Source organism: Orcinus orca, chromosome 14, assembly GCF_937001465.1.
Source record: "Orcinus orca chromosome 14, mOrcOrc1.1, whole genome shotgun sequence".
Classification (NCBI taxonomy): domain Eukaryota; kingdom Metazoa; phylum Chordata; class Mammalia; order Artiodactyla; family Delphinidae; genus Orcinus; species Orcinus orca.
The window spans coordinates 20,803,421-20,825,051 of record NC_064572.1 but is presented as its reverse complement, the minus strand read 5'-3'; the positions used below and the strand labels follow the sequence as shown (position 1 = coordinate 20,825,051).

General features: G+C 35.4%; 1 protein-coding gene across 11 annotated transcripts in view; it reads right to left on the bottom strand.

Moving 5' to 3' along the window:
- Window positions 1–21,631, bottom strand: part of CABCOCO1 (ciliary associated calcium binding coiled-coil 1) — a 136,014-nt gene that overhangs the window by 103,406 nt on the left and 10,977 nt on the right. For all 11 annotated transcript variants that reach the window (XR_004476934.2, XR_007471395.1, XR_007471393.1 and 8 more), the window contains exon 3: window positions 15,703–15,872. Coding sequence is in view for 6 of the 11 variants with exons in the window: in XM_004279980.3 (XP_004280028.1) it covers window positions 15,703–15,872 (170 nt within the window). In the remaining 5 variants the exon portion in view is untranslated. The remainder of the gene's footprint in view (window positions 1–15,702; window positions 15,873–21,631) is intronic.

Below are 21,631 nucleotides of genomic sequence, written 5' to 3'. Positions count from 1 at the left end.
TGGATGCCAGAAATATGGATTTTTATGTAAAAATCAAGATTTTTTTTTCTTTTCCAAGCTACAGACATAACTTATGTAAGCTGTTTCTCAAATGTATGCCTGATGGTGGTGGTGAGAGCCAGATGACAGTGCAAAAAGAGTGACACTGACACCACTTTGCCACCATTACCAAAAATAAACAAGTCAATGATTGTGGTCTATTCTCTCGCAATTAAAAGCAAACAAACAACAAAGCAAAACTATCTTCTAAGGCATCTGTCTAGTCGAAAAAGAAGTAGATAAGTGTCAAAAGCCTTGGACTTAAATTTTATAATGTGTATAATACAAACATTAACCTCCATCTTCTTTTCATACTTTTACTTGTGGCAGACAAATATTATTTACAATACACACACAGCTTCCTGCATCCTGAGGAGAATCCAGGTAACTGGAGTGTCCAAACTGTCCTTTGCTGACAAGTGAGGGGTGTATGGACACGAGACCGAACAGCATGGAGGTGGAGAGTTGAAAGGCTCTAGCAAAAACAAGGTTGGATTGGTTGCTTGGAGGCGGTGATTGTCAGCTGGTGGCCAGGATGAGGGCCTGGGGGAGAACTGTGATGAACAATGTGAATCCCACCTTCCCAATCCCAACCAAACTTCTCTCTCTCTTAGGAGACCATTAGTAAACTTTCCAAGTCTTGTTAATGGGGTGGCTTTTTCAGGGAAGTAGAAGGCGAGAGTGCAGAGGAGTTATGAGAACACAGGCTGATTGTCAGAACCAATTATTTCTGGGTTACATAGCTTCTCTTTCTGGGATATAAGTGCTAGGTCCCCAAATTACCAATAAAATGACAGTAAAGTAATTTAAAATTTTGGAAGACACTATAAACACCAACTTGTAATTTGTTTAGTCTAGATTCTTTTCTATGTGTAGGAATTAGAAAAGCATAAAACTATATAACAATTAAAATCTGGTTTAATGAATGACAATTAGTCCAATTCTCATGGCCTCCTTCCAGATCCTGTTTTATGTCTGTCAGATACATAGAATTATTACTGGATAACTAGGCTTTCCTGTATCATTCTAAGTGGAGTTCAATTATTACTGAACATTTCTTTTTCTTTTTTTAAAATTTCTTTTTTAATTTATTTATTTTTGGCTGCGTTGGGTCTTCGTTGCTGTGCGCAGGCTTTCTCTATTTGCGGCGAGCAGGGGCTACTCAGTTGCGGTGCACGTGCTTCTCATTGTGGTGGCTTCTCTTGTTGCAGAGCACGGGCTCTAGGCACACCGGCTTCAGCAATTGTGGCTCTCAGGCTCTAGAGCTCAGGCTCAGTAGTTGTGGCGCACGGACTTAGTTGCTCTGTGGCATGAGGGAGCTTCCCGGACCAGGGACTGAACCTGTGTCCCCTGAATTGGCAGGTGGATTCTTAACCACTGCGCCACCAGGGAAGTCCCTATTTCTTTTTCTATGATAAACTTCTTTTGAAAATAGTAAGAGTAATTTCAGAAATGAAAAATCTGTTGGATAAAAGCAATTAAGAAATGAATGAATTAAAATCTGAATCATTTTATTAATAAAACGGTATTAATTAGAAATGCAGAGAAAAAATTTAGATGATTCTAATTCTAGATGTGATTATACTTATCAAGCACAAAAATAAATTTATATTACTATTTCCTTATGTTAAAATATAACTGACTCTTTAAAACTGTTTTTCTATGTCTAATGTCTGTCTACAGATAATGGCTTTAAAAATTAGGAAAGTTATCATTTCACTTATCTAACTGAAATGTTTGCCCTTTTAAAAATCACATTTAGTGATATGATTAAAATATGAAAGACTAAACCAATTAAATACTAAGGGCTGTTAGAAATAAAATTTATCCTTGAAAATTTAGGGTAATGAAAGAACATACTATACTTATAATTAGCTGGAAGATTTAGATTGGTACCTCATAACTGCCATTTACTACCTAGGTAATCTGAGTTTCATTTTCCTTATCTGTGAATGAGAATAATACCAATTCTCAAAATAATAGTGCTATTGTGAAGATCAAATAAGGAATGCATGGGAAACTCCTGGTAAACTGAAAAGATACATATACATTACATGTATATAGTGCTTTCTAGAATTTAGCCCAAAGCCAGGCACATCTCACGTGGTCAGGAGGATGGGCTCTCGCTCTCTGGGTTCAGATTTAACCTCTCTGAATCTCATATATTCTTCTCATTTTTAAAATGAGGAGAATAATGGAACTATCTTATAAGACTGTGCATGAATTAAGTGCAAAAGTATTTGGAAAGCAAATGGCACTGTGAGTGACACAAGTTAATCCTGTATAAATGTTAATTATTATTATCATTATCATCATCATCATTCCTGTGTGGAGGAAAAACAATTCAACTTCATAGAACTAAAAAGCATTCTATGGTTATTTACCACATTCATGTTATATAGAGGACAATCAATCTTGGCCCATCGACCTAGATAGAGGCCAAATACCCAGTCTAATACTCTACATCCTGTCCTTGGTCAGGCCCTGGAAAAACTGAAACTCAAAACGTATATTATTAAGGGACTTCCCTGGCGGTCCAGTGGTTAAGACTTCGCCTTCCAATGCAGGGGGTGCAGGTTCGATCCCTGATCAGGGAGCTAAGATCCCACACGCCTGGAGGCCAAAAAATCAAAACATAAAACAGAAAGCAATATTGTAACAAACTCAATAAAGACTTTAAAAATGGTCCACATCAAAAAAAAATCTTAAAAAAAATACACATATACTGTTAAGATAACTGTACAAATTCTACGTTCCATAATCTTTTAGTTTGATCTACTTTGATTCCAGGTGGTTGTCTGCAGAATATCTTGTGGATAATGTAGCACAATCTGAGACAAGGGATAGATCACAAACCGAGTCAGTATAAAGTAACAGTCCCCACACTAGAATTTTATTAGTAACCGTCGGCCACACTACAGCTCACAGCACAAACTGTGCTCTTCGGTGCTTTTTCTCTGAAGATGTTGCCGGATGGGATGGGAGTGCTCACTATGTGCTCAGGACTCCACCACCTCTTAGTTTAAGTATAAACATACTTCATCTCCTTCCCTGGCACACTTGGCTAAGATTACATTCTTTCCTGATGGTAACTATAACCTTGTTAGCTTGAAAGGTTTGAGAGGATTTTTTTTTTTTTCCTGCCAGAAGAAAACTAGATCCCTTGTTTTTTTCCGGTTAGGTTTTACATACGTACTTTCGCTCTCTCATAGTTTATGAGTACTTGGATGGATCGTGCTCAAGTTTTAAAAATTCATTTTTGAACTGATATCAACAATATAAAGTTTCACATAAAAGAAATATTCATAAGTTATGTTATGGAAAACGTTTAAAATGGAAATCTCTTGTCAAACTTGTAATGTGAGATCCATGAAATTTTTCTACTTTCCTTTATTCTGTTTCTAGTTTGTGAATTCTCACCTCAGAGGTTGCAAAGCTTAAGACTGTTCATGTCATGTATTTCTTTTTACAATTTAATTCATAGATGACATATTCACATGGTTCAAAAAATATATGTGAAGATGTATTGTGAGAAGCCTTCCTCCAGTCCTGTTGTCCATGTGCCCAGTTCCTACACCCTTTGCACAGAAAATTTTATTAGCTTTTTCTGTATTCTTCCAGCATTTCTTTGTATATATAACAAATAAAGACATAGATAAATACTAATCCTGTCTGTTTTATAAACAAAAGAATACAATTCTGCACCTTACTCTACTCAGTAACAACATATGATACCTAGAAAACCTTCCTCATTCTTTCCTTTTTTACTGCTGCACAGTATTCCAATTTAGGGATAGGCTACTCCCTACAGGTAAAGTTTTAATTTTGGAGTAGTTTTAGATTTACAGAAAAGTTGCAAGAATATCACAGAGACTCCCCATATACCTCATACACAGTTTCCCCCATTGTTAATATAGCTATGGTACATTTGACACACCTAATGAGCAAATAGTGATATATTATTATTTAAGTTCACCCTTTGGACTTCTTTAGTTTTTTTGTTTTTTTTTTTTTTGTGGTACGCGGGCCTCTCACTGCTGTGGCCTCTCCCGTTGCAGAGCACAGGCTCCGGACGCGCAGGCTCAGCAGCCATGGCTCACGGGCCCAGCCGCTCCGCGGCATGTGGGATCTTCCCGGAGCGGGGCACGAACCCGTGTCCCCTGCATCGGCAGGCAGAATCTCAACCACTGTGCCACCAGGGAAGTCCCCCTTTAGTTTTGATTAAAGCCTTTTTTTCTGTCCCAGGATCCCCTCCAGGACACATTTATTCGTCACGTCTCCTTAGACAGCACAGTTTCTCAGATTTTCCTTGTTTTTTTTTTTTTTTTTTTTTTACAGTACTCGGGCCTCTCACCGCTGTGGCCTCTCCCGCTGCGGAGCACAGGCTCCGGACACGCAGGCTCAGCGGCCATGGCTCACAGGCCCAGCCGCTCCGCGGCATGTGGGATCTTCCTGGACCGGGGCACGAACCCGTGTCCCCTGCATTGGCAGGCGGACTCTCAACCACTGCGCCACCAGGGAAGCACTTTCCTTGTTTTTAAAGGCTTTGACAGTTTTGAGAAGTACTGGTCAGATATTTTGTCGTATGTTCTTAAATTTGGGTTTATCTGATACTTCTGTCATGATTAGACAGGGGTTAAATGTTTTGGACAGGAAGACTACAGTGCCATTCTCATCACATTATATCTAGGGTATTGCTATTTAACCTGGCTCATCACTAGTGGTGTTAGCCTTAGTCACCTGGCTGAGGTTGTATCTGTCAGGCTTCTCTACTATAAAGTTACTATTTTTCCCCCTTTCCATACTGTCCGCTTTGGAAGGAGGTTTGCAGCCCTCACTTAAGGGGTGGCGAATGGTGTTCAACTTGTTGTGGGTGAAGTATCTGCATAAATTATTGGGAATTTTACATGGGAGATTTGTCTCTTTTACCCCAGTTAATTATTTATTCAGTCATTAATTTCCATCAGTATGGATTCATGGATGTTAATTTTATACTTTGGATTATAATTCAATACTATGTTATTTCATTCAAATTATTTTAACTGGGCACTGGGAGCTTTTTCAGTTGGCTTCTCTAATTCTTTGACATACCCCCATCATTCTTGACAAACCCCCATCAGTGTTTTTTGGCACTTTCTTTTGGCCACTACAAGAAACTCCCAGGCTCACCTTTTATGTTCCCTGCTCTAGGTCTACAATCAGCCATTTTTCTAAAGAGTCCTGGTTCCTTTTCTTGGAGAATGAAATTATAATCCAAGAACTGGGTCCTGGGTGGTATGCTCACTGCCACTGGATGTCATTGCTTTTTGGCCCTCTTTGTGAACAGATCTAAGAAGTATGTGTATATATGTGTTTACACTTAACTATACAACTATTCATCTGTATATCTATTAAGTTAAACAAGAATTCACACTGATGTTTTCAGTTTATGTGTCTAATCTTTTGCTTTTTCAAACATTACTGCAAGTAATGACTTTACATACATGTCAGGTTACACGTGTGCCAGTGGATATATAGGATAAATTCCCAAAAGTTGGATTGCTAGGAAGAGACAATACATTTGTCAAAGAGACAATACATTTGTAAATTTGATAGACAGCTGCTAACCCACATTCCACAAGGGGTTTTTACTTCCATTAAACATATAGAGAATACTTGTTTTCTTACAGCTTTAACAGCTGAGAATGCTACCAACATTTCACAGTTTTGTCAATTTGATATATGACAAATGACATTTCTGTATAGTTTTAATTAACATTTTTCTTATTATCCTTAAGGATGAACTGTTCATTTGTTTAAGAATCATTTGTATTTCTTTAGTCATATCCTTGGCATACTCTTCTATTGCACTATTGGTCTTTTTCTTCTTGCTTCTGCATGCTCTTTTTATATTACAGAACGTAATTGTTTGTTGATGTCTGAGATGCAATGTTTTTCCCAGTTTCTAATTCTTATTTTATTTTGATTCTGGTATTTTTTCATTGCAGACTTCTGGCTTTCATATATCAAATTTAACTATCTTTGTCTTTACGGCTTCAGAATTTTGAAGCCTAATTATAAAGGTCTTCCCCATCCAAGGCTATAAATAAATTAACCCATGTTTTTCTCTAACATTTTCATGGCTCCACTTATTTTACATTTAAGGGTTTGATCCATTTGGATGTATTCTGGTTTATAAACAAAGACAGGTTTGAATCCAATTTCATTTTATTTTTTTCTTGGTGGATACCCAGTTGTCCCAGTATTATTTATTGAATAATTATCTTTTCACCACAGATTTGAAATGCCATTTTACCAAATACTGAATTCCAGTGACTGGGTCAACTGCTTAGCTTTCTGTTGTGTTCCTTTGGTCTATTTAGTGATTCACCACTGTGTCCAAATACTTGAGATTTTGTAACACTACTACTAGTACTACTACTACTAAGATACGCTAAAGCTTGTTACACTTTTAAAAGACAGTTTTTCTGGCTATTTCTATTTTTTTATTTTCCACATTTTTTTGGTTAGAATCACCTTGCCTAGGAACCCACCTCTAGGCTAAAACATTAACAAAAAACTGTTGGCATTTTTATTGGCATATTCATATTATAAATTAACTTGGTGAGATTTAGCATTTTTATGATGTTAGGGCTTTCAAAGAACATTGTAAGTTTTTTCCAAATGTTAAAAACTTCCGGGCTTCCCTGGTGGCGCAGTGCTTGAGAGTCCGCCTGCCGATGCAGGGGACGCGGGTTTGTGCCCTGGTCTGGGAGGATCCCACGTGCCATGGAGCGGCTGGGCCCGTGAGCCATGGCCGCTGAGCCTGCGCGTCCGGAGCCTGTGCTCCGCAATGGGAGAGGCCACAACAGTGAGAGGCCCGCGTACCGCAAAAAAACCAAACCAAAACAAAACAAAAAAACTTCCTTTGTGGCTTTAAAATTCTTTGAAGTCTTCTTCATATAGGGCTTGCACATTACTTTTTTAAAAGTTTATTCTGCATAGTTTCTATTTCTTGTTAGAGCATATATATTTTCTTTCACTAAATCTTTTATCTTTGTTTTCATACATAAATATTATTAAAAATTATACAGTGAAATTGACTTTTCCTTTTGGTGTACAGTTCTATGAACTTAAACCCTTGTAAAGATCATGTAACCACCACTACAATTGTGATACAGAACAGTTACATCACCTCAAAAAACTCCCTCATGCTATCCTTTTATGTACTCTTCTCACCCCAGCCTCTGGCAAACACTGATTTGTTCTCCACTGCTATAGTTGTGTCTTGTTGAGGATTTCCCATAAATGTAATGATACAGTATACAATCTTTTGAGACTGACTTCAACTCAGTATGATGCTACTGAGACGGATCCAAATTGTCGTATCATGGTTCAATCTCTTTTATTGCTGAGTAGTGCTCCATCATATGGATATACCATAGTTTGTTTACCTGTTCATCTATTGATAGACATTCAGTTTTGAGCACTTATGAATAGAGCTGCTAGACAACATTTGTGCACAGGCTTTTGGGTGAATGTATGTGTTTCTTTCTTTAGAGTAATGCCTAGGAGTGGGATGGATGGGATATAATTTTATAAGATGCTGCCAACTATTGTCCAGAGTGGCTGTGCCACTTTGCATTTCCACAAGCAAAGCATAAGAGTTCTAGGTGCTCTGTGTCTTTGTCAGCATTTGGTATTGCCAGTATTTTTTAGTTTAGCCATTCTAATAGTTGTGTAGTGGTTTCATAGTGGTGTTTTTCTTTTCTTTGAACATCTTTCTTTTTTTATTTTTTATACAGAAGCTTCTTATTAGTTATCTATTTTATACATATTAGTCATAGTGGTTTTATTTTATATTTCCCTAATGACAAATGATGTTGAACAACTTTTAAGGAGTTTATTTGCTATCCTTATATCTTCTTTGGTGAAGGGTTTGTTCAAATTCTTTGCCCATTTTTAAAATAAGATAAACTTTATTTTGGAAAAGATTTATATTTATAGAAAAATTACAAAAATAGTATTGAGAATTCCTGCACACTCCACACAGTTTCTCTTATTTTTAACATCTAACATTATCATGGTACCTTTATTTACGACTAATAAACCAATTTTATATATTACAATTAACTAAAGCCCATATTTTATTCAATTTCCTTAATTTTTACTAAGTGTCCTTTTTCTGTTCCAGGATCACATCCAGGATACCACATTACACTTGGTAGTCATGTCTCCTGAGGTTCCCCTAGATTGATAGTTTCTCTGACTTTTCTTGTTTTTGATAACCTTATCAGTTTGAAAAGGACTGGTCAAATATTTTGTACAACGTTCCTCAATTTGGGTTTGTCTGATGGTTAAACATAAGTTATGGGTTTTCATGGCTTTGTCCATTTTTAATAGGGTTGTTTGTTTTCTTATTGTTGAGTTTTGAGAGTTCTTTATATATTACAACTACAAGTCCTTTTTCAGATATGTGATTTGCAAATATATTTTTCCCTGTCTGTAGTTTGTCTTTTCATTCTTTTAACAATGACGTTCATAAAACAAAAATTTTAAAATTTGATGAAATCCAATTTTTTTTATGGGTCATGTTTTGGGGTTCACTTCTAACAACTTCTTGATAACCCAAGGTCATGAAGATTTTCTCCTATGTTTTCTTCTAAAAGATTTATAGTTTTATATTTTAAATGTATATCTGAGCCATTTAGATTTAATTGTATCAAGTGAAAGTTCAGGTTGAAGTGTATTTTTTTCAAAATAGATGAGCAGTTGTTCCAACAACATTTATTGAAAAGGCTACCTGGTTCCACTGAATTGCTTTTGCATATTTATAAAAAAAATCAGATGACCATTTTTGTGTGAGTCTATTTCTGAATTCTGTCTTCTGTTCCATCAATTTATGTGTTCATCTCTTCACTAATTCCACACTGACTTCATTACTGTAACTTTATAGTAATTCTTAAATTGAGTGGTAAGACGGATGCAGCTTTACTCTTATTTTTCAAAAAATTTTTAGCTGTTTTAGGTCCTTAGCCTTTCCATATAAATTTAAAACATCAATGAGTATGTCTAGAAATAATCCTGCTGGGATTTGGATTGATACTGCATTAAATCTACAGATCAATTTAGAAGACATCTTTTTTTTTTTTTTTTTTGCGGTACGCGGGCCTCTCACTGTTGTGATCTCTCCCGTTGTGGAGCACAGGCTCCGGACGCGCAGGCTCAGCAGCCATGGCTCACAGGCCCAGCCGCTCCACAGCATGTGGGATCTTCCCGAACCGGGGCACGAACCCGTGTCCCCTGAATCAGCAGGCAGACTCTCAACCACTGTGCCAACAGGGAAGCCCTAGAAGACATCTTCACCATGTGGAGACTTCTAATCCAAGGACACAGTATGTTTTTTCATTTGTTTAGGTTTTATTTATTTTATCATCATTTTAGCATACAGATTGCGTACATTTTGTTAGATTTATACTCAAGTACTTCTATTATTTTTTGAGTTATTGTAAATGATATTATCTGTTAAAATTTTGGTAACCAATGTACATTGCTAGCATACTGAAATACAACTGACTTGTGTGTTTTGACCTTATTCCTGCAAATTTGCTAAACTCATTAGTTCTAGGAATTGTTTTGATTCTGTGTAATTTTGTATATAGAGCAACATTTCATCTAAGAACAGAGACTGCTTGATTCCTTCCTTTCCAATCTGCATGTATCTTATTTCTTTTTCTCACCATACTGCACTTATTGCCAAGACTCCTATTCTTATGTTGAATAGGAGTGGTAAGAGAAGACATTCTTACCTTGACCCTGATCTTATGGGGAAAGAATCTGGTTTTTCTACCACTAAGTATGATGGTGGCTTTTTTGTAGATGTCTTTTATGAGGTTGACAAATATCACTTCTTTTCTTAATTTTCTGACTTTAAAAACATACTGAATGGATGTTGTATTTAGTCAAATGCTTTCTCTGCATGTATTTACATGATCATGTGTTTTTTTCTTCTTTCAACTATTTACATTGATCAGATTTTCAATACTGAACCAGCATTGAATTTCTGGGATAAAGCCCAACTGGTCATGCATATTATTCTTTTTATAAATTGCCTGATTCATTTTGATGACATTTTGTTGGGAATGTTTTTTATGTTCATTAGGGATATTGCTCTGTAATTTCTTCTCCTTCTCCTATCCCTACTACGCCACCTTTCCTCTACTTTTTCTTTTCCTTCTCTTTCTTCTCCCTCTCCCTCACCTCTCCTTCTTCTCTCTTTCTCTTTGTCAGGTTTTGGTATGAAGATAATTTTAGCCTCATAAAATGAGTTAGGAAGAGTTCTTTCCTCCACTATTTCTGGAAGAGGTTATGTATAATTGGTGGTATTTCTTCATTAAATGTTTAATAGAATTTTCCATTGAAAACATCTGGGACTGAAGAAGTTTTTCCAAAAGTTTTTAGCAACTAACTCAATTTCTTAAATCATTATGGGAATATCAGGTTGTCTATTTCATCTTGGGTGAGTTTTGTTAGTTTGTGGTTTTTGAGAATTGGTCAGTTCCTTTTTGTTTTCTAATGTATGTATATAATTAACATTCTCTTAATATTCTGTAAATGTCTGCAGGATCTTTAGTGATACCCTTTTTTTATATCTGATAATGATAACCTGTGCCTTCTATCTTTTTTCTTAGTTTTGCTTCTTATCAATTTTATTGATCGTTTCAAAGATCCTGATTTTTGTTTCATTGATTTTTCTCCATTGGTTTTCCGTTTTCAATTTCATTGATTTCTGTTTGTTATTTCTTTCTTTTCTGCTTGATCCATGTTCTTTTTTTCTGGCTTCCTAAAGTTTAAGCTTATTCATTTTAGACTGTATTCTTTTCTAATATAAGCATTTACTGATAGAAACTTCCCTCTTATCATCGGCTCAACTGCATCACACAAATTTTCATGTTTTATTATCATTCACTTAAAAATCTTTTCTAATATCTGTTGAGACTTTCTCTTTGACTCATGGACTGTTAAGAACTGTGCTGTTGAATATCCAAGTGTTCAGAGATTTTCCTGACATATTTCTATTGTTAATTTCTTGCTTAATTCCATTATGGTCAGAAAATATATTTGTATAATTTCAATTACTTTATTTTATTTACTTATTTATTTTTAAACATCTTTATTGCAGTATTATAACTGCTTTACAATGGTGTGTTAGTTTCTGCTTTATAACAAAATGAATCAGTTATACATATACATATGTCCCCATATCTCTTTCCTCTTGCATCTCCCTCCCTCCCACCCTCCCTATCCCACCCCTCTAGATGGTCACAAAGCACTGAGCTGATCTCCCTGTGCTATGTGGCTGCTTCCCACTAGCTATCTATTTTACGTTTGGTAGTGTATATATGTCCATGCCACTCTCTCACTTTGTCCCAGCTTGCCCTTCCCTCTCCCCATATCCTCAAGTCCATTCTCTTGTAGGTCTGTCTTTATTCCCGTCTTGCCCCTAGGTTCTTCGTGAACATTTTTTTTTATAAGATTCCATATATATATGTGTTAGCATACAGTATTTGTTTTCCTCTTTCTGACTTGCTTCACTCCTACCTAAGGAGACAAAAGACCTGTATGCAGAAAATTATAAGACACTGATGAAAGAAATTAAAGATGATACAAATAGATGGAGAGATATACCATGTTCTTGGATTGGAAGAATCAACATTGTGAAAATGACTCTACTACCCAAAGCAATCTACAGATTCAATGCAATCCCTATCAAACTACCACTGGCATTTTTTCACAGAACTAGAACAAAAAATTTCACAGTTTGTATGGAAACACAGAAGACCCCAAATAGCCAAAGCAATCTTGAGAAAGAAAAACGGAGCTGGAGGAATCAGGCTCCCTGACTTCAGACTATACTACAAAGCTACAGTAATCAAGACAGCATGGTACTGGCACAAAAACAGAAATAGAGGTAAATGAAACAGGATAGAAAGCCCAGAGATAAACCCACACACATATGGTCACATTATCTTTGATAAAGGAGGCAAGAATATACAGTGGAGAAAAGACAGCCTCTTCAATAAGTGGTGCTGGGAAAACTGGACAGCTACATGTAAAAGAATGAAATTAGAACACTCCCTAACACCATACACAAAAATAAACTCAAAATGGATGAAAGACCTAAATGTAAGGCCAGACACTATAAAACTCTTAGAGGAAAACATAGGCAGAACACTCTATGACATAAATCACAGCGAGATCCTTTTTGACCCACCTCCTAGAGAAATGGAAATAAAAACAAAAATAAACAGATGGGACATAATGAAACTTAAAAGCTTTTGCACAGCAAAGGAAACCATAAACAAGACCAAAAGACAACCCTCAGAATGGGAGAAAATATTTGCAAATGAAGCAACTGACAAAGGATTAATCTCCAAAATTTACAAGCAGCTCATGCAGCTCAATATCAAAAAAGCAAACAACCCAATCCAAAAATGGGCAGAAGACCTAAATAGACATTTCTCCAAAGAAGATATACAGATTGTCAACAAACACATGAAAGAATGCTCAACATCATTAATCATTAGAGAAATGCAAATCAAAACTACAGTGATGTATCACCTCACACCAATCAGAATGGCCATCATCAAAAAACCTACAAACAATAAATGCTGGAGAGGGTGTAGAGAAAAGGGAACCCTCTTGCACTGTTGGTGGGAATGTAAATTCATACAGCCACTATGGAGAATAGTATGGAGGTTCCTTAAAAAACTAAAAATAGAACCACCATATGACCCAGCAATCCCACTACTGGGCATATACCCTGAGAAAACCATAATTGAAAAAGAGTCATGTACCAAAATGTTCATTGCAGCGCTATTTACAATAGCCAGGACATGGAAGCAACTTAAGTGTCCATCAACAGATGAATGGATAAAGAAGATGTGGCACATATATACAATGGAGTATTACTCAGCCATAAAAAGAAACGAAATTGAGTTATTTGTAGTGAGGTGGAGGGACCTAGAGTCTGTCATACAGAGTGAAGTAAGTCAATTATTTTAAATTTAAGGTTGTTTTATGACCCAGGATACAGTCTACCTTGGTGAATGTTCCATACACACTTGAAAAGAATAACTATTCTATTGTTTGGGGGTGTACTGTTCTCTGAATGTCAATTAGATCCAGTCAGTTGATGTTGTTTTTCTTTTGGTTTACCCTGTTTGTGGCCTAGTCAGCATCGTGAATTTATATAGGCTTATGTCTTTTGCTAAATTTGGGAAGTTTTCATCCACTGCTTCTTCAAATGTTTGTTTAGCACTGTAGTCTTTCTCCTTTTGGGACTCTGATGATATGTATATTAGAACTTCCATTGTCCCACAGGTCCCTGAGGTTTTGTTCATTTGCTTGCCAGTCTTTTTTTCTCTGTATTGTGCAGATTGGATAATTTCTATTGCTCTATCTTCAAGTTCACTGATTTCTCCATTCTGCTATTGATTCCATCCAGCGAGATTTAAATTTTGGTCACTGTATAATTTGGTTCTAAAATTTTAATGTTTCTTCTTTATACCTTCCATTTCTTTCATGATTCTTTATATTTTAACATTTGTTTCAACAATATGCATAACTTTTCATTTAAGTTCTTTTATAATAGCTATTTTGAAGTCTTTGCCGTATAATCTCCATATCTACTTCATCTTATTGTTGGCAATAATAATATTATTATTTTCCATGCAAGTTGATATTGACATTGTTCTCTGCCCAGTAATTTCGGCAACAGTGTTAAAAGAATATGTTTCGAGACATATAGTACTCAAAGATTCTACAAATATTTGTGTATGAGGAAAAAAACAGCCAAAGTCTGTCTTTTTGATGATATACTAAGAATTCTTTTTTGGAAGGTTGTAGTTCAACAACTGAAACTGAAACAATGTTATATTATTTATCAGATCTCTTAATAAAATATGTATTTTTAATTGTAATACTGGAAAAGACTGAATTCTCAGGACTAACTACCTGAGACTTCAGTTTTTGTGTTTTTTTTTTTTTTTTTTGTGGTACGCGGGCCTCTCACTGTTGTGGCCTCTTCCGTTGTGGAGCACAGGCTCCGGACGTGCAGGCTCAGCGGCCATGGCTCACGGGCCTAGCCGCTCCGCGGTATGTGGGATCTTCCTGGACAGGGGCACGAACCTGTGTCCCCTGCATCAGCAGGCGGACTCTCAACCACTGCGCCACCAGGGAAGCCCTTGTGTTAGTTTTATGCTATGTTCTTATGTGCAGGATAATTTGAAATCAGTCAGTTAATATCATACAATTTTTTTCATTATCAATTATAATTATTTTTTTCTTCTATTGGTACTGTTATTTATGTTTAACATGGCACCCATACCTAAGTAAAAGCAAAGATGAAATTCTCCTATTTGTAGAGAAGGAAAATAGTGATTTCTTCTCCTCACATACAAGAACTACCAATTCTTCCCTTGTTATGGGTGATGAGGAGCAGGAAGAACACGTGGGGCAGAAGTGGCTTCTCTACTAATTTTGCTAGCTCACTTAATATTTCCCCTGCATCTGTATAGTTAGAAATTGATACATAGAACAGAATAAGCTTTTTGTGACCAAAAGCCATGCATAAATTTTACTAGGATGATGGTGACAATTCTTCAGGGGTGACAAGGTCTTCTACCTGCCCAAATTTAAAAAAAAGAAACTAAAAACAAGCAAACAACCAAAAAGAAAAGAAGAGACAAAAAGAAAGGAGGGAAGGAGGAAGGAAGAAAGGAAGGAAGGAAGGAAGGAAGGAAGGAAGGGAGGAAGGGAGGAAGGGAGGAAGGGAGGGAAGGAAGCTGTCTCCCATAGACACAAGCATGTCTTTCAACTGAGTCAGAAACACCTTTACGTTTATTGTGCTCAAGGTCTTTTGATTATATACTCTAAGATTGAAGTTCTAGTTCTTCTACTTCCCGGCTATGCAACTTTGTTCTCTGGACTGCTTGCTCAACTCTGAAATAGTGATTACAATACCTCCCCTGCAGGAGTTGCTCTGCATTCCATAATGTATGTTAAAGATTAGAACCAAACATACTGCCTAGTGCAGACTCGGCAATAAATAAACGATAGATTTCTTTCTTTTCCTCCTTCCAAGTAGCAATTCTGTTTATTCTCAAACAAAAGTCATCACATTTTAAATTGCTCCAAGGAAGAATTTCCAAATTTCCTGTAGTAACTCATTTCAATTTTATGTAAGAAAAAAAGTCACAAAATATAAGTGTATGTGAATAATGTCTATTTCATGGGGTTTTGATATTGACCAAAGTACCTCCTCTTAACAGTAATCCTGAGATACCCCAATAATAATTACAGGTAAGATGAGATGAAAACAGCTCAAAAAATGAAAAAATATCTAGATAAATCTGAGCTACTTGACATTTTGGGGATGGATGGCACTAATAAGATTTCAAAATGAAAGTAACATATTTGGCAAATTAATTACTATGAGAACTTTAGCCTTGTTAAGTATTATTTGAAGTTTTATAACTTAATGAAGATATGAACTATGTTTTTGCTAAAAAACAATAAAATTAGGAACTTTTGCTGAAGAACATTAATTTAGACAGAAGAAGATTAATTTAGACAGTGGACTAAATTTTCGTTTCTTAAAAAAAGAAAAAATAATGTACTCACTTTTAAGATTATGAAGTAACATATCCAGTAAAGTCATAAATTTTGAATACTGAATAATAGAAAAGTCCATTCCTCTTGCCCACAAAAATCCAGATACATAATAATCTAGTAGACTGGCTTCCTTTAAACAGGTTTGAAGATTTCTGAAATTCAGAAACTTTTCCAGTTTCCTGTAACAAAAAGAAAAATCCAGATATTAAAATTGATTAAATAATGAACAGTTCCTTTTCTAAGTTTTGAAAACAGGTATTTTTCTTGAATGAAAATTCTATAATGCTCATAATCTGAAAATATCCATGGTTATATCAAAAGCTGAAGTCAAAAATGGCATTCAAAAGAGAAACAGAGAGAGAGCGAGAGAGCGAGCATGCGTGCAAACTCTTATTGGTCTTCTTTCTCTACTTCTTCTAAATCTTTTTCTCCTCCCCTCTCTCTTCATCTTTGAAGTATAGTAACTTTTCGTTTTCCTTTTCCCTCAAATTCAATGTGTTTTTCCATGTATACAATCAAGTTTCTTTTATTTCTGACAATGTTCTGGAACTAGATTGTTAAATATTCATTCTGCTTTTTTAAAGAATTCCAATTATGTATATTTTACTCATTTTTTTCTATAACTGTAATTTTCTCTTTGAACTTCAAAAAAATTTTAAGTCAATTTCCTTTTCATTCTATATGCTTTTCTTGTTACTGTCTTCTATGTCTCTTGTGTTTTCAGCAGTGTTAATTCTCCCTTGGGCTGCTTATAACTTTCACCTCTGCAAGATCTCTCCTTTTCTACTTCTTTAAAAAATGTTTCATCACCTTTCCTTATCTCTACCTTGAATTTCTGTATCTGTCTTATGCTCTTGTGATTGCTTCGTAAGTGTTCTTAACTCATGGTAAATATTTCATCATTTTTTGTTTGTTCGTGGCCATATTCTTCTGGTGTATTTTCTTTGCCTGCCATTTCTTTTTTCTATTCAATTTTTTTCTTGCAGTGTCTTTGTATGTAACCTCCTTGCTTAATGCTCAAACCAGGCCATATTACAAGATGTTTTCTATATGATATAATTTTGTCAATTATTCTAGTTTTTATTCTTTTTTCAGTTAGTGGGGAAAAGGGAAAAAGTAGAATAGGTTCTCTTCACTATCACATAAACAATCTATTTCTTGTAAACATGGAAAGTATCTGCTCTAAGCCTGTGTATTCTGGTCTTGCTATTGCCAACAAGGGTTCTTGAAATGGCACTTCAGGGTTTTCTCCTCACCTGGGAGAATAAGTATATTTTTAAGCTTATTCTCAGATCTTCCACTATGTACATCCTCCTTGTAATGTCTCCTGCACTTCTGCTTGATCTACAGTGTTTCTGGTGGGCATCCTCACAGTTTGTGGTCTGTGCTTTCAGCATCTCCTTGTTAGTAGAAATGGAATTGGTATTGCCTAGGTGCTTATATGTGATTTCTGAGGGAATGTCTGTATGTGTGTATGTGTGTTTGTGTGTGTGTGTGTGTGACAACTTTATACTGCCATTTACAAAAAAAGAGTCCTTATTATTTACAATACTGAAATAAATTACACAATCAGAATAATGAATACAGCAAGATTAAATAAGTTCGGGAATAAATAAAGCTGATGTTGCGTTTAACTCACTCTCTAACATACATTTCATTTACAGTAGTATCTGCGTAGACCCCAACACCCAAAGTGAGATCTGAGTCTTTTCAGCCAGTCATGCTTCTCATCTCCCTTCTCATAATGCCATATAATGCCTTTCAGTATATGGCATTCTCTATAATAATTATTGATCTACAGTGAACACTCTCCTAAATTGTTCTAGTTAACTCATAACTAACGGTAAGGGTCATTTTCTTCTGTGGAACAAAAATCAGAAGAGTTAAGTAAGTAGCTTTGCCTGCTGCTGGCAGTTATTTTATAACCATAAGAAAAATCAGTCCTAAGACTAAGCCTTACTTCTTGATACTATTGAGGACTTGAGTCAACCAACCCTGGAGCCAATCTATCTCTGAATGTCCCGTTATGTGATATTTTACATACACGTGTGTGTGTGTAAATGTGTGTATACTTTATTTTTAGGTCAATATGATCAGTTTTTTATGTTACATGCAATTAAAAGCATCCCAACTGATACATTTTGTCAAGCACACAAATCAAATGGTTGATGCAGAAATGAATGGGGAGGCAATCTGGGGAAGAAGGTTACCTCACTAGCCAGGCATCTTCCATTTGCACTGGATATCAGTCAGCAAGATTTATTTTCCAATGTTTAATGTATAATACCATTTATTCTTAAGTAAAAGTCAGTAGGAAAATGTCTATAGTAATAAAAACTTGTGATATTTTAATGGAATCAACAAATAGGCCAATGGAACAGAAAGCCCAGAAACAGACCCAATATATATGGGAATTGGTATATGACAGAGGTAGTATTTCAAATCAGTGAGGGAAGTATGAATTCTTCAAAAATGATGCTGGCAGCATTGACTATCCACATAGAAAATAAAATACTACCTCACCCAATACATGGATTAACTAAAACAACCCCATTAGTATTTTATTCTGAATTACATTCTTTTGACTCCCTAAATTTACTTACTTTTCACTCTACTGATTTCTGCTACCTAATGTTGCTAAGGAAAAGTCTGAGGCCTGCCTGATAATTTTCCTCTCTAGGTGACTTTCTTTATCCCAGAGATGAGGTAATACATGAAGTTTTATTCTATTAAAATATTTAAATCAAAGCTTTTTTGGGGCAATTTACAATAAGTGTATATTTGTTTCATACATAGTTTTGAACAGCAACTTTTCTTATTTTATCTTCTATCAAACTTTTATTTTATGAAGTTTAAAGTATTTTTTTCTTATACACTAAGTTAGATGTATATTCTAGCATCTTCCAATTGCTTTAATATGCATTTTGAATGTTTTCTTAAATTTGTTTTCCATTACTGCCTTGATTTTCAGCAAGATAAGTTCTATATTGGATTTATTCTTTACCTTAGTTTCTTGCCTTAGTGTTAAAAGCTTCTTAATTTACATATTTTATAATCTCTTCTATCTCGTTTTATGAAATCAATGCCCTCTTTAATCATCAGCTTTTGCCTAACATTTTCTTCTGTTTACAGAAGTTAGTCTTCCTTCTAAGTGTATTCTTCATCTGCATGTTATTGTTTTAATTAAATATCTGACCTGAATAGTGGCATGTGTTCTTTGCTTTACATTTTTATTTTTTCAGTGTTTAACTATATACTAATAGACAATTGCCTAAGAATAATATGGTGAAGTCTCTTTAAGTTTCCTCCACCTTCGCTCTCTTTCCCTAATGTCCCCTCCATCACTTTCCATAGTACCATTTGAATCTTAACCTTCAACCTGAACTGCAGGCTAAATATTTAACATTTCTGTTCTTCATTCAGTTATTTCACTCCAAAGGAAACTAAGCAGGGAGGCATTAGGAGCAAGACACTGCTGTGGTTTGAATGCAAAGTTTCCATGCATTTTACTGGTAAATCTGTAAGCTTTTCCTCTGGGAATAAAGGGAGATGGAAAAGGGGAGAGGGGAGAGATGGCCACAGATGTAGCATGAGAGAATGTAAGGAAAGAGAAAGATGCTTAATAGTGATTTAGGAAGTTTTGCTATAGTGATAGGTGATGTAACTACCTACTTTGTCTCACCAAGAATTTCAGTAAAAATATTACATTATTCTTGCCTGCTCTTGAAATTGGAGTGCCTTTTATTTTTTAAATATGACATGCAGAAATAAGCCTTAAGGCAAGAGCTGAACAGCTCATGGAAACCAATTATAGAGAGGTTATTAAAAGATCTCTCCACCTTACTTCTGTGTTTAAATAGTTATTTTCAATTTAGTCCCTATCCTTTTTTCAAAAGGGATTTGGGTGGATCTGTAAATAAAATCAGGGTTACATTAAAACATGAATCATAGATAGTAGTTAGGAAATGATGAGAAATGTACCCAGACATTTAACTTTGCTTGAAGTGTATTCCAGAAATATATTTTAATGATACTTTAATGTTTCATTTGGTTGGTTGCTTTTATGCAACAAAATTTTTAAAGGTAGGGAAATGTGCTAATGTCCCATAATTTATTTTAGTAGGTTTATAACTTCGTAGACTGTATGATTTTGGCATACTTTTGCCACTTGGTGACGTGATACCTCAATTATATTTCTGTCATTTTGAAAGGTGTATAATCCCCATTTATAATAATGCTATTTTATATGGAAAATGAATGACTGGCTACAAATAATTCAGGATTACTGTTACAAAAATCATGTAAAAAACCTCAAGAAAATTACTTTTCAAAGAAATGGCTCCTGACATAAAACTGTTGTCATTTATCCAAAATCGATGCCCTAAAATTGAGATTACTTCAGATGAATTCTATTAATGAGATGGTCATAGGCACATCCTAAAAGAATGACCTTTTAGGTCAACCTGCTGTTAAACCTGGTTGTTTCTATACAGCAGCTAACTTCTGTATTACCCTCTGTATCATTTACTTTCTTCTAGACCTCACCTCTTACAGATTAAAAATACTTTTAGAATTTAGATATTTAACAAAAAAGAGAGCCAGTAATTGAAAAAGAGAAAAAGATTGTCACAAAAGATGGTCATACACAGTACAACTTAAGATGTGATGAGAAATACACAAGTCTAAAAAGTGTTTGCAATAAATTTTATTTAATATTAACTGCATTTAATATAACATCTTGTATTTATTATTTAATACAAATAAATTATATTTAATATATTAAATATATGTCATTTACATTGTATTAATTTACTATCTGCCTAGTTTGTTTTTGTTTTGTTTTTTTTTGCAGTACGTGGGCCTCTCACTGTTGTGGCCTCTCCCGTTGCGGAGCACAGGCTCCGGACGCGCAGGCTCAGCGGCCATGGCTCACGGGCCCAACTGCTCCGCGGCATGTGGGATCTTCCCAGACCGGGGCACGAACCCGTGTCCCCTGCATCGACAGACGGACTATCAAACGCTGCGCCACCAGGGAAGCCCCCTGCCTAGTTTTAAATACCTATTTTTTGCATTTCAATGACAAACATTTGGGGTTACCTAGAAATCGAAGATAATAGTTACTTGAAGCTTAATCAGTGATATTAATACAATAAATGCATTTTTCTAATCAATTCTGACACTAAAAAATAAGAATTCCCAATGAGCATTCATTTCTATAAATATGGTAACATGACCATAAAATTCTTAAACCTGTGAAATTTTTAATTGAGTAATACTTCTAAAAATGCAGATAGTATGTAGTATGACCAAATCACAGATCACCAGGATTTCTAGCAGGATTTGAAGGCAGTGGAGGTGAAGAGCATTTCAGGAAAAGGCCTGTCAGTGTCATTTGCCTGCTCTTAATATGCCTTCCCTTCTCAAATCTCTCTTCCAGCAAGTACATCTGTCATATATTTCCTTCTCAGCAGTAAATCACCTCTATTCCATAATATTTGTAAGATTTGCAAATGATAACCACTGACAAAGTCATTTTCCATTTGCCCATTATGGTCGACAATGCCCGGCTTACATCCAGATGACTGGACTACAGAAATCTTACCCTGGAACATTACAGTCCAGAACATCATCACATTGTCCCCACACTCCACACATTATAACCGATCAGGCTTCCATTATTAGAGTGAGATAATTTTTAAAATGAATGATTACTAAAAACATCTTTTCAGAATTTGTGTGGTGGATATATCTGAGTATATATTAGAGTTCTAAGTAAATGATCTACTGTAGAAATCAGTGGCCTTAAGAATAGGATGTACGTATATTAGAACTGATACCTATAAATTCAGTTATATTCACATATTTAAGCAAAACGTATGAGATTAGAATACTTAGCATAGCTTCATATCCAATAAAAATCACAGGTGGATGGCTAATA